Here is a 15,000-nt window from a genome sequence, read left to right as displayed (position 1 = left end):
AGGAATTATGAAATATATCTAAGTCATATAAATATTCGTAATATTTATATTAATTAGCTTAAATATGATATTAACACGAATTTATTTAAATTAAAATTAATTAAATCAATTTTATATAATATAAATATATATATATATATATATTACAGAAATATATATTTAGAAAATTCTGTATAGAAAATTAATTTAAATAAATTAATTTAAATAAAAAAGATATATAGATATAAGAATTATACAATATATATATATATATATATATATATATATATATATATATATATATTATATAATTTATATTTTGTAATTTATTAATAATAATAATAATAATAATAATAATAATAATAATAATAATAATAATATGATATACATATTAACGTATTTAAATTTTTATAACATAGATCGATGTAATAAAAGAATTTCTGAAAATAACTAGAATTTCTTCGATTACAATTAGGTCACTCTCACGATTACTATCAAACACGTAAAAGAATTTCTCCTCGATATTTTTCGCCTCGTTGATTTTATCCTCAGCATACGATTCTACGTATAAAACTCCATGGGTGTTCTACTTCCCCTTTTCACGATCCACGTATTGCCGAGAAGCCGGCAATGATTTGTTTCCGTTTTGCTTAGGACAATTTCATGTAGGGTGTGGTAGTGGTTTTAGGGTGAAAAGCCAAAAAAAAAAAAAAAAGAAAAAAAGAAAAAGAAAAAGTGAAAAAGAAAAAAGAAAAAGATGTTTCTATGATATATTTTATTTTATTTTTTTTTTCTCTTTGTCTTTCTGTCTGTCCATCTGTTTCTCTCCCTCTCTCTCTCTCTCTCTCTCTCATATTTATCTTACTTTTCTCTATTTATATAGAAAATTGATAAAAACAATAATCGAAATAAATCGTTTCTCTCATATTACTTTATCCTCCTTTTTTGTTTCTCCCCAATAAAATGATGTTACTTCCAACTGATACACACACACACATACATATATATTTATATTTATATATATATAAATATATATGTATAATATAAAATATATATTATATATATAATATATATTATATATATTATATATTATATATATATATTATATATATATATATACACTCTGCTTATATTCTTTCTCTGCGGTTGATCACCCTTCGTCTTTCTCGTTCGATTTAACACGTATTTTTAGGAGACACACAGACACAGACACATACATACACACACATACACACACACATCTACACACTTGTGATATACAAGTATGGTTTACCATTTCATTCTGGCCTCCGTCGTCATGTAGGAGAGGAAGAAAAAAAAAGGAGGGAAAGAGTGCGAAAGAGAGAGAAAAAGAGAGAGAGACAGAGAGAGAGAAAGAAATAAAGATAGATAGATAGATAGATAGATAGATAGATAGATAGATAGAGAGAGAGAGAGAGAGAGGGAGAAGGATTGTATGGACCGAGATTAGGATGTAGGGCACGTCAGATCGACTTACGGATAAGAGACCTATCCTTTTTTTTGCGCGAATCTAGTTATCTAGTAAACCGAATTCTCTACTTCATATACTTCTCTTAAACTTCTATGATCGAAATACTTCAATCGACTCATAAATATAAATAAAATACTACGAAAATAATTTCTTTTTTCTTTTCTCCTTTTTTTATTTTGTTTTTCTTTTCTTTTTTTTTCCCCCTTTACCTGCATTTTATTCTTTCGCCATTGAAGAAAAGTCATTAATTCGAAAAGATTACGTACAACATTGATAAGTAATATGAGATCGTAAGTATGATAATGCATATGATTCCCGTAGGAATTGAAAAGTATATTAAGGATATCATAAATTCACAGTCATCCCGAATATTCGCGGAAATGTGACAGTATAATCAGAAAATGTGATTCCTGTTGGAATCATATTTCTAGGTGGTTTAAGTCGAGGTTAGAGAATTGGTAAATAGAAGAAAAAAAAATTATGATAACAACAAGAATAGTAATAATAACAATAATAATAATAATAATAATAATAATAATAATAATAATAATAATAATAATAATAATAATAATAATAATAATAATAATAATAGTAATAATAATATCAATAATAAAACAAGATAGGACAGTGGATTATTTTGATATATTAAAAAAGGACTCAATGGAAATATCCTTTCGTGTTGTTTCTTTTCTTTTCTTTAATATTTTTTAATCTTACATTCGAACGATCAAATGTTTAAAATTTGACAATATCTAAATATAAGTATAAAATAATTTAATGATCTATAATATAATAATGGAGATAGGAGATAAGAGATAAGAAAAATAATATTTCCACGAGGATGTTCCTATTTATTTCGGTTGATGTTCGATCGTTTTCATAAAAATGGTCATATACGGAGGATCTGGCCGGAGGATGATAAATAATACGAACGTAAAAGAAATGATGTGCTGCTGTTCTTGCGATATTATCTCGCTATACTCGACCTTTCCCTCCCTCTTAGATCCTCACACTTTTATCCCTCTATTTCTTTTCTACTTTTACTTCTTCTACTTCTCTTCTAACTTCTTCTTCTTCTTCTTCTTTTTCTTCTTTGTCTTCACTCTGATCTCTTCAAGATCTCGAAGGAGATATAATTCAGAGGCATTTACGATATCGATTGTTCGTTTTTCGCGATAATGACAATTTTTTTGTTTAAATATTGACATGTTAAAAATTTAACATATCAACACGCTTATGAAAGATCGTTTTTGAAAAAGAGCAAGTAACTTGTGGAGCTTTAAGTTCGTTTTCATTGGGGAAAATCCAAAAGGTAAAGCTATCTTCAATTGATAAGAATGTATATTTTTTGTATTTCTTTTTTTTCTTTCTTTTTTTTTCTTTTTCTTTTTTTTTCTTTTTTGCTTTGCAAAGTTTTCATTTGATATTACACGATAACATATACTTTTTTTCTTCTTTTATTTTTATTTCTTTTATATACAATATTGTTTCCATTTTTTTTCTCTTTCTCTCTCTCTCTCTCTCTCTCTCTCTCATTCTATATCTCTATCTCTATCTCAATCTATTTATTTGTCTATCTGTCAATTCCTATCTCATTTTGTACGATGAAAATATCATGATATAACATAATAGACATTTCTATTGGATCGTTAAATTCTGATCTTCATTAATCATTTTTAACTATTAATCAGAAATAACTGTAATTCTTTGATAAATGAGTAAAACTTTTCCACTTAGCACTTCGATCGATTAGAAAGATCCAACGTCGTAATCCTTTTATCGTTCGTAATATCTTTCGTTCGTAAGATCTAATTCGAGGAACGGCATTGAACAACTTTGCTATTTTTCTAGTAATTTTTATCTATTAATGTTTATCACGTATATGTGATAAATACTGTGCCAGTATTTAGTTTGTGTATTTTGATGATAGATTTTTCAAAAGAATTAGAAAATAATTATCATGTAGAATCGAATTATCAAACGAAACATTTTCATTTCGAATACTTCATCGATATTATCTAATAAAAATATCTTACGTTATTGCTGATAAATGATTATTATTATTAATATTATTATTATTTATTTCATTCTCTCTCTCTCTCTCTCTCTCTTTCTATTGTATGCTTTTTTCGTCCGAGTGAGACGAAAGATGGAGGAATTCAAAGGAGCGAAAATAATTTTTATACAATGAAATTTCATAATGAAAATTTTCCCTTTTGAATTTTATCCTTCCTTCCTGTTCGTACTCTTTATCGATATAAATAGATCCTTTTTAAATAGACCGGAAATGATTATTATCTATATTGTAACGTTGTAATGAAAAATTTCCCATTCAAATTTTATTCGCATTCAATCGAATCGATATATATTATGGTAATCCGAGATTCTTTATTCTCGTTCTTTTTTATTTTCTTTTTTTTTTTTTTTTGTTTCCCTTCACTTTCCTTTAAGTTCTTTTCTTCTTCCTTTTCTTTCTCTCTCTTTTTTTTTCTATTTTTTCTTTTTTTCCTTCCATTTTAAAATCCTTCCGTCAATGATATTTTTATTCGATTCTTGACGAAGCGTAGCTCATTTAATAAGCTTTGACGGAAGTCAAAAGTAGGAATTCTTTCCGTAAATCGATTTCTTCGAATATATATGTATTATATCGTAAAAATATTTCATGTGTGTATGTGTACGTAAATATATATATATATATATATATAGGTATATACGGGGTGTCTAATTTGAAGTTTCACATGCAATTATTTTTCAAACTATAATCTCATTTCAAAAAATGTTTCAAATAAAACATACCCTCTTTAGGGAGCTTAGTAAGGGGATGGTAGGTGAGTAGGATGGCGGGCGGGAGGGAGGGACAGAAATCTTACGGTGGTCACAAATCTTTTCTGTCTGGACGTTTGCTCCTGAGATTTTAAGGTAAATTTTTTGTTTTTCTTCTTTTTCCTTTTCTCTCTCTCTCTCTCTCTCTCTCTCTCTCTTTTTCTCTTTCTCTTTTCTCTTTTACACGAAACTGTACGTTTTTATTTAGATAGGCACATGGCCCGTTCTAAGGTGAATTCATTGACCTAAATAAACCTACCTAAATAAAAACATACAGTTCCGTATAAAAATATAACGGTCACCTTGAAATCTCGAAAATACATATATCCGGAAAAGATTTATCATCATCATAAGATCTCCTTTAAATTTCATTTAGATAGATCTTTTTCTAACGAGCTATAATTCGCCAAAATAATTGTTTGCGATACTTCAAAAAGAAAATTTCTACAATTTTTATTTTTGTAATTTGTTGACGATCGAATATTAAATATATTTTGTTTAAACGGAAGTACCTGAACACCCTGTATATAAATATAATATATATATTATAGTATATATATATATATATATATATATATATATATATATATATATATACATACGCGCGCGAAGTTTGAGTTCTTTATAAAGCTTAAAAGTGACTTTAAAATTGTTCCCGTTAAAAAAAATATTCATGGGAAACATTGAAGGAAAATTTTTCTTTCGTTAACAGACGATATTCTTTACAAGTTGTTTTAAAAGTAGTCGTTATTTAATGGACATCGTAATTAAATAGATCGGAAAGTTTTATTACTTTATTTTCCAATGATACATTCACGTAGTTATGATGAAAATGACGCTTTCGTGTATTCTTAAATATCGTATAATTAATTCTTAAAAAATGGTATTTTGATTGAAAACATTTTAACGAGACAAGAAATATTTTACGAATGACAATTATTATCAATTTAATGATCTATGTAATATATAGATCGCATTGATCTAATACGATCTTGATAGGATTTCATTTGAATGTTCATAAAAGAATCGTTTACGTTTCAAAGGAGACGACAATTTTTTTTTTCCTTCGATTATATTCAATATCAACTTTTTTTTTGCCTTTTTAAACGCAAAATGTATAAAGAGAAATATAGATTTTCGTATATCTGAAATATTATCTAATCGATTTTGACAGAATTTCATTTGAAAAATCATAGAGGAATTGTTTAACTTTTCACAGAAGAGACACGATTTCTTTCAATTTGAATTTTCTTAAAATTCATTCGCAATATAAAAACAATATTGAGACTTCTTTATATTAGAAATATTTTGTCTAATATATATCTCGATGGGATTTAATTGAAAAATTCAATGAAAAACTCATGAAGAATATTCATCGGGGTACGAACGTATTAGATAAATCATTTTCAATTTCAATTATTCTCCGATTTTCACTCTCAAACGTAACGAGAAATAATGATACTTAACGATGTATTTGATATATTATTTAATTAATCGTTCTTTTAGAATTTCATTTGAAAATTCGTCGAAAAAAATCATAATACGTACGATGGAAAACGGATCTCGATCATTCGTTCGTTCGATCATTTTCAATTTCAACATTCTTACGATATTACTAGTAACATTATAAACAGTAAAAAAAAAAAAAAAGAAAAAAAAAGAGTTAAAAAAATTCATATACGATGTATTGGTACATATTTTTAGATTAATTTTGTTAGGGTTGAGATTTGAAAATTTTTTTTTTTCCATAAAAATTTCTTCTGATTCTTTCTCATATTCTTTTTCTTTTTTTTTTCTTCTTCTCAAAAGTTCATTTAAATGAAAGAGACATTTTCCTTCGTTTTTTATTATTCCTTTGACAATAAACGTTAATTCTCGTTAGTCGATATTTTCCTTTCCACAGGAATCTATAATACTAATGTCTTAGTATTGTTCTATTGGGCTTCTTACTATGAAGGAGATATGCCCTCAAGTGTTTCTTCAATGGCACGTTACAAAACTTGTTACGAATTCGTGTAGTTCTTGTATTTCCTCAAGCAGCTTCAAGTGCCTCTCGCAGAAGTCCTCTCACTTCTATCAATTCTCTTCTAAATTTCTCGATGTTCGTCTTCTCGATTTCCCTACTCTTCTCGCGGAAATAACGTTGTACCAATTGCATCATCACTTGGGCGAATACTTCGTCCTTTTCATCTTCTAACGTTTCCTGAAAATAATTATAAAAAAGGAGAAAAAACAAAAACAAAAAAAGAAAAAAAAAAGAAAAAAAGAAAGAAAGAAAGAGACAAACTTGATCTTTACTAGACTTTAATATAAGATAATTCATTTATCTATTTCTATTTCTTCTTCTTTTTTCTATTTCTTTTTTTCTTTTTCTTTTTCTCTTTTGCAATCCTAAGTGCATGCGTATGTGTGTGTGTATCTTTCTCTCTCTCTCTCTCTCTCTCTCTGTGTATGCATGTATGTATATATATATATATATATATATATATATATATATATATATATATATATATTTTAATTTAATTTAATTAATTTTTTAATTTAAGTAACACTTTTTGATAATCATTGGATTTTTAATATGAAAACCTTTCTTTTCTTTTTTTTCTATCAGATAAATGGAGTAGAGAAGTGGATATTTATTCTTTTCTTTTTTCGTTTTTTTTTTTTTTTCTTTTTTTTTTAACAATTTTTACTCGTAATTAATTCTTTGATTTATTTCGAATTTTTTTAATAATCCGTCAGACCTTGAATCTGAATAAATTGTTACGAGAAAAAGATAAAAAAAGTGGATCACGAAAATGTCGGACTTATTTTTCAACAATTCTTATTCGTCATTTTTTTTCTTTTTTTTTTGACGATTCTTCATTCCTTCATTTAATCTCGATCATTTAATAATCCGGTAGATCTTGAATCTGAAAAATTGTTACTAATGCAGAAATTTGTTTTCCAGTAAAATAAATCCCAAGTATGAATATATTTTCTTTTTCTTTTTTCTTTTCTTAATCTTTTTTTAATTAAATAATAATTAAAATTTGTCGATTTCATTTCTATTATTTCAACGATCTATATATCTCGAATTAGAAACATCGTGTATAAAATAAAGAAAAAAAAAAAAAAAAGAAAAAAAAAAAATAAATGATCCAATTTCTAGATCCACTTTTCTGATATCTTTCTTTCTTTCTTTCTTTTCTCTTTTTTCTTTTTTTCTTTTTTATTATCAATTATATAAAATCGAAGATCTACGAATTCATTTTCTCCTTTTACTTTTCTATTTTGTTTCTTTCACTTTTCGTAGACCTTGTACTCATTCGCATTGACCTTGGTAAGATATCCCATTTTGAAATTACCATAAAGTGTAACGTGTAATTCTACGATACTAACGATATAGCAACACTGCATGAAGTCCCAGCGGGCGCGTTTGTTCGGCGGTGGTTTGACGAGTACCTTCACGTATTCGGCGATCGTTTGAAAGCCAGCGAAAGTGGGAATTATATTGAAGGGTGGTGGTAGGGTGGTCATCAGCATGAAATTGATGTAAACCTATAAGGAGAGAAAACTTTTTGTTATTGCACAGACGGGACTAGTTCGTTGAGATTCAATTTACCAACCTCCGTTCGACCAAAGGTCCATTCGACGATGACGTTATCTGTGACCTTGGTAAAGGTATTGGTCATACAGGCAATCAGCATATTAAGGACAACGACCACAGAAATGAATTCAAAACCTTTATTGCAATATTTATTTTATATATTAATACGTCAATTACGTTTTAATTAAATACTTTTTGGGAATAAATTAAAATAATTTTATAAAATCTAAGAAATTACTTGCGAACGCGATATAACCGATAATCTCTGTAAATGTATGATGATTTATGATAGTTTCCGTATCGTTATCACTTGGTAGATTTTCAATAATGACGTCAGCACTTTCAATAGGACTCATACAGAAAACGGCCCAAAAAAGTGTCTTCAGGCTCGATGGGAAATTAACGAATGAACTCACCTGTTGTATCTTTATATTATTTTTATCGATTTGTACCATATCTTCGTAATACTGATACAACTTAGACAGACCTAAAAGATAATGAGATTTTATCAGGCATGAGGGACATTATAAATGGATCTTGAAAGATTATATTGAAAATAGATGAACGTTAAACCGGATGTGAAAGCTAAAAGGACGATGGCGAATATCACGATGAATTTGGTAACATCATGGATCATCTTTCCAAGGGAGAGTTGAAGAGGACCGAGGTGATAATTCAATTGACAAAGAAACATCAATCGAAAGAAGGCCATGATCGTAGCCAAACAATAAACACCTTCGGCTATCAATGTCGGATCGTATTTGTGCCAATATTTTCTCTCTAAGTCACATTGCCCGTTAATCCTGACGTCGATAGCAGCATCTATCCAGCACATAAACGTCAATAGGAACAGGAATATCATGCAGCTTTCGTACCTAAAATGAATGATCTATCTGATCGTGATATAATTTGAAAAGAAAAATAAGAGAATTACCAGTTCCAAGGTGCCCTGAAGAATCTTTTTGGACCGAGCATAATGCAAAGCCGTATGATCGACCATAAATACGATATCACGTAAATTGCTAGAATCGGTTCGAATCCTAAAAAGAAAAGTAAAAAGAAAAGAAAAAAGAAACAAAGAGGGGAAACAAAATTAGCCCGATGCATTAGTGCCTGTGTTATGGCTTTTTGAATTAATTCGAATCGTGTTTTTTTTTTCTCTTTTTCTTTTTCATTTGTTGCAAAAAAAAAAGGGGGGAAAAAAAAAGAAAAAAGAAGAAATTTGATACCGGTATTCGGTGGCCCACGAAGTTGCTTGTTCTTATCGGCATTGGATATAAGAAATACGATGATAAGGAAAACGAGATAGCTGGCAACAGAGTGAAGGAATTTATTAACCGGACTTGAAAAAAATTTAGCGATTTTCGTGTTCGGTATGATCAGAATGATCAAGGCGATAAGAGGTAACAGGATTATTCGTAATAAAACGGTTAGACATTGAAGCCAAGTTTTTCTCATTCTCCATTCGTACCAATTGTCCACCCATTTGTTCTCGATCAGCTGTAAAAATTTCAATGTCACGTATAACGTTCAATTCAATTTTGAAATATATCTTTTCAATGGGAAAAGATATCTGTTAAATTATGAAACGTTTCTTTTTCTTTTTTTCATCCCCTCCCTTTTCTTTTCTTTTTAATTTTTCTATTTCGTGGCACACCTCTTGTACGTTCGGATGAGCGACAAAAGTTTTTTGCTTGTAATCAAGAGCCATTAACAGGCGCGGATAAATGAATCTAGAAGATCTAGAAAAGCCTGACGTTCTCTTCAACACTGTCTCCACTTCATGAGCTTTCCTGGCGCAACCGATCAGATCCGTAGCGAATTCTGATAATTTCTGTTTTAATCGAACGACGTTAATCCATATGAATCTTCGTATATATTTTCTAACATTTATATATGTATATATATATATATATATATATATATATATATATATATATGTATGTATGTATAATCTAATTCGAATGGGCTCGATATATGAAGTTGGCATTATCGAAACCTGATTCGATTGACCTCGGATAGCTGGATGTACTCGTTATAGAACTCCCTGTCGTAGGATGCAGCCATTTTTAGCTCGACCGATAGATTAAAAGAAGCGAGAATTGGATCTTCCTCGGTCAAACAGATATAGGCTGGATTAGATATAGCTCGATAGAGAAATATACGTTTTCGATCCACCGTTAAGCTGTCGTAAATTTCACGTTCTCGTCTGTTAAGGACGCATCACCACTCGTAAAATATCTAAGAGAATGTGATCGGGTTAAAAAGAAAAAAAAAAGAGAACGACAAAAATAAACAAACAAATGAACAAACAAATAAACGAACAACCAAACGAACGAACAAACAAACAAACAAACAAATGAATAATTAATTAATTAATTAATTGATTAATTAAATAAATAAATAAATAGAAAGGAAAAGATTATAAACACAGATTCTACCGTGCTCGTACTTGCACACGCTCAAGCAATTGCAGTTAGGTGGGTGAGGTCGTTGAATCCTATGAAGTCGATGTTCGATCAGATATTGAATAAGCTCATAATGACCGTACTGTGCTGCGATCGCTAAGGGTGTAGCCTCATCCGGGAAATCAGAACTATGAGTGACACTGGCATATTCTAATCCCGGTGATATCTCGTTGAGCTTGTCTAAAATCATGCCGGCTATCTTCGTCTCGTTTTCTCTGATTGCGTAGAGATGGGCGTCACCGGGATCAATCTCTGGATGGGAAAGTAGAAATTTCACCATAGGGCCATTCCTCTCTTCAATGGCTATGTGTAGAGCTGTAATACCCTGAAAAGAAATTGAACGTCAAAACCTAACTTTCAAAAAGAGAAAAAGAGCTTTAATAAATTATTCATTTTTCTTTTCAATATTTTGTTAAAAATTTCAAGACAATTCGTCAATATTTTTATTTTCATTTTTCATTCAATTTAATTTCAAGAAAATTTTTCACAATTGACTCTTTGCCCTTTAACATTATTCACTTATTTTTTTCTCCTTTTTCTCTCCTCCTTCAGAATTTTTTTCAACAGTCTCAATCAAGTTTCAGAAATATAATTTTTTTTTTTTTTTCCATCTTCATCATTATTCATTTCTTTCTTTTCTTTTCTTTTTTCTCTTTTGTTTACTTCTTACAATTCCTTTCTTCTAGTTTTTACTCCCTTTCAAATATTTTTTATGAAACATTTTAATCCACCTTCAAGACAGATTATATCATCGTATGACTTTCGTTATTCATAGTATTTACAGTATTTGACTTTTTTTTTATTTTTCGTTCTTTTCCTTTTTTTTTTTCAATTTTAATTCACTGCGAAGACAACGTCTCTCGTTCAGTTCTTTCTCGGATCGTAAGGGTCCAAAGATAAAGCACATTATTTAGATCATCAGAAACCTGTTAAGATGATTCATTAACAAGATCCTCTTCCTAATTTTGTTCCAAATTTTTTTTTTTTTTCTTTCTTTCCTTCTTTTCTTTTTTTTGTTCCCCCAAAACATTGTCATGCCTTCCACGTATCTTCTCGTTCGCTAATACTTTAGAAAAAAGAGATAAAAGTCGAAGTGTTTCTTTCGGTCATGGCAGGGGCCACCTACGTGGAATGCGCGTGGTATGAAAGAGAAAAAGAAGAAGATGAAGAAGAAGAAGAAGAAGAAGAAAGAAAAGAAGAAGAGGAAGAAGAAGAAGAAGTGGAAAGGATCCCAGTGCGGGACGCGTGTAAACCATTTGTCGGATCCGATTCGGTTTAACAAAGGCGAGGAGGCGCAAGCATGCTCTCTTCGACACTACGAGAGACTCCGCATAACGGAGGAGACGACAGAGACAGAGACAGAAAGAGAGAGAGAGAGAGAGAGAGAGAGAGAGAGACGGGATGAGACGAGTGATGTTTTATGGACCACTTAAAAGAGACCACCGCTCGAAACGGGAACGATTTCTACCAGAAGGAAAAGTCTTTTGGGTTACGAGTGAAAACATCAGCCATCGAACGATAAATTTTATCCCTCTTTTTCTCTCTCTCTTTCTCTCTCTCTCTCTCTCTCTCTCTCTCTCACTCACTCTTTACTTTGTCTTAATATTTATGCCCTACTCTTTTATCCTAACGTGTGATTCCAATGCGACGGAGATAACGTGAATGGAAACGTGATAGGTAACTATGTATGTACCTATACGCGCGGATATATCTTTTGGTATAATGGGTGTTAAATGGTCGATCACTTTGTGCTCAAATGTATCTTCTAATTTACAATAAAAAGAAATTTAACGTTTAAAAAGAAGGAAGAATGAAAGGAAGCTTTATATGTAACTAACTACTTATCTAACATAGTCAGTTTTGTGTTAGCGAAGTTAACGAGAGAAAGAAAAAGAAATGAAAAAGAAAAATTGGGATGGATGGGTGGTAGTGGTGGTGGTGGTGGTGGTGTCGGTAGTGTGGGGGAGGGGCATAAGAGGAGAAAAAACAAAAAAAAAGAAGAAGAAGAAGAAGAAAACAATTTTGATAAATAGAAACGATAGGATCGATACAATATGTATACATAAAAATTCCTTTTTTCAACCCTATTACATAGGAATCTTCTGAAATATTATCTAACATGCATGTACGTACATATGTATATATATATATATATATATGGGTATATACCATAATAATCATCAAAAGTATAACAGACACGTTCGTTTTAAAGGAATAAGGAATAAGAAGTCCCTTAGAATGGCGCCATTCAGTGTTAGACTAACACGTTCACACTTTATATATAAATGTGTTTCTCGTCCCATTTTTACGGCATACCAAGAAATTTTTCTTCGACTAACTTCGTAACTCTCGGATATATATCCACTCCTGAAATGTCTTTCCACCGTAGAGAAACAGTTCTGGGTTGGTTCTGGCTTGGTAAGCTTTCTGGATACTCCATGTGAGAGATCGACTTTCAAAGTGGCATCTTCTCTCTTTTTTTCTTTTTCTTTCTCTCTCTCTCTCTCTCTCTCTGTCTGTCTTTCTCTCTCTCTCTCCCTTTTTTTCTTTTCGGTATCTTTCTTCCACCAATATTCTTTCTTACCGTCCATTTCCCTTTTTTTTTTTCGTTGGAAGAATAGAACGGCGACGTTCATCGGGCCATCTGCGGCGAGTTTACAGAGGCAGTCATTCTCGACAATGGACCAGGGCCATTGTCAACGTCTATGCCGGTCACAATATTCCTGTGATATCCTGTGCCTTTTCGACTCCTTGCACCCTGGGGACTCGTGTACAACATCAAACCATTCGACAATGCCACACTCTTGTGATATACGCTCTCTCATCCGCAAACGGTTCCTCGATCTCACTGTTTCCTTCCTTCCTTCTTCTTTTTTTTTTCTTTTTTTTTGTTTCTTTATCTTTTTCTTTCTCATATTTTACGTATCATCGTGTATATCTTTCTCTTTTTCTATCTTTCTCTCTCTTACTCTCCCTCTCTCTCTCTCTCTCTCTCTCTCTCTCTCTCTCTCTTTTGGTACGATCGAAAGTTTTAAAACCATCGACGTGCCAGATGTGCCACTTGCCCTTTTTGTTTCTTATTTTTTGCAGGGATCGCGAATCAAATATTTACACATCTTTTATTAATTCTCACTATGCATGCTTATGATTAATCGCCATACTGTTCATAGGGATATATATGTGTTCATAGGGATATATATATTTATATTTGTTTGTTTATGCATAATATGTATATATCTATAAGTAGTAAATGTGAGAGTCACAAATTTGAATAAACTTTTCGTTACGATCGATACTAGAAGTAATAAAATTTTTATCTTTGCCGCTTAACATCAGTCGTGTGAATTTTCCTAACTATTTTTTATGGCCCGTTGAGAGATAGAGACATAGAGAGAGAGAGAGAGAGAGAGAGAGAGAGAGAGAGAGAGAGAATTTTTTGTTTTATAACATATAATAAATAAATTTAATTTCCTTAGATACTTCATTTCATATATTTTAATTATTATCAATACATTTTGATTACTTTATTTCAATTTGTTTTTTTTCATACTTGTTAGATATTTTCTATAGATTACGTTATGATTCTCGTTTCATTAAGTTAAAGATGTGATCTAACATTTCGAAAGAAAGAAAGAATGAGATAAAGGGAAAGAGATTTTTTTTCTCTCTCTTTTTTTTTTCTTTTTTCTTTTTTCATAACGTATTATAATAAAAAGATCTCTTATATTTAGATATTTCATTCAGGATATTTTCGATTTCATACTTCTTTTCATATTTATTTTCAATGTTTTGCATACGTTTATATTATGTTTAAATATTATACTATTATAAAGAATGAGTGAGAATGAGAGAGAGAGAGAGAGAGAGAGAGAGAGAGAGTGAGAGAGAGAACGATTTTTTTGTTAAATAACTTATATCAAATAAATTATATTTCTTTGAATATTTAATTTATTCATATTTTTGTAATTATCAAAACATATTGATTAATTCGTATCAATATTTTCTTTTCATAAATATTTTGATGAAATTTATTATGTTACCATTATAACGAATAAGAAATATCTTATTTCGTTAAATTAGAAATTGATCGATTAAACCATATTACAAAAATAAATTTCACATTATATTTTTACTTATTCCTTTTTCTTTTTCTTTTTTCCAAAATATTGCACCCCGGAATTTTTTGAAAATTGCATTAATACGTATTAATACAATTAATACAATTACATTATTAATACGTAACGAGTATATTCTTTTGATAATTATTCCCAGATATATTCGATAAAATCAGATTATCGGGATATCGTAATAATAATGGCCATTGTATCGTACGATTAAAGAAATCTTTCATTTAATTAAAATATAAAGAGATTGTCCGATTATATCGAGATAATAATAACGTATATCATCTTTCATTATTTTCTAATGATACCTATGAAAGATATAAGAACATCGTATATAGGTTTTCTCTCATTCGAGGAAAAATTTTCTGAATGAGGGATCCCATTTAATGGCCCGTCATTGGATTGGCATAAGGGCCGTTTCTAAAACGAGAGCGAATGTAAGCCATTGATGGCGGGGTGGGGGGTGGGTAGGAGTGTGGGGAAAGAAGAAGAAGAAGATAAAGAGGAAAAAGAGGAAGAGGAAGA

At 30.2% G+C, this 15,000-nt stretch overlaps 1 protein-coding gene across 1 annotated transcript in view; it reads right to left on the bottom strand.

The window, feature by feature from the left end:
* Nucleotides 1–6,326: 6,326 nt before the first annotated feature.
* LOC124431815 (short transient receptor potential channel 5-like) overlaps nt 6,327–15,000 on the bottom strand; it is a 10,301-nt gene continuing 1,627 nt past the window's right edge. The window contains exons 3-12 of the mRNA XM_046980167.1: nt 10,336–10,676; nt 9,897–10,092; nt 9,541–9,717; nt 9,113–9,383; nt 8,818–8,923; nt 8,457–8,758; nt 8,122–8,370; nt 7,903–8,018; nt 7,613–7,834; nt 6,327–6,497 (exon numbers count right to left, since the gene is read on the bottom strand). Of these exons, the coding sequence (XP_046836123.1) occupies nt 6,327–6,497; nt 7,613–7,834; nt 7,903–8,018; nt 8,122–8,370; nt 8,457–8,758; nt 8,818–8,923; nt 9,113–9,383; nt 9,541–9,717; nt 9,897–10,092; nt 10,336–10,676 (2,151 nt within the window). The remainder of the gene's footprint in view (nt 6,498–7,612; nt 7,835–7,902; nt 8,019–8,121; nt 8,371–8,456; nt 8,759–8,817; nt 8,924–9,112; nt 9,384–9,540; nt 9,718–9,896; nt 10,093–10,335; nt 10,677–15,000) is intronic.

The sequence above is a fragment of the Vespa crabro genome, chromosome 1, assembly GCF_910589235.1.
Source record: "Vespa crabro chromosome 1, iyVesCrab1.2, whole genome shotgun sequence".
Lineage (NCBI taxonomy): Eukaryota > Metazoa > Arthropoda > Insecta > Hymenoptera > Vespidae > Vespa > Vespa crabro.
The sequence above is the reverse complement of the archived record's forward strand: the minus strand, read 5'-3'. Positions and strand labels throughout refer to the sequence as shown.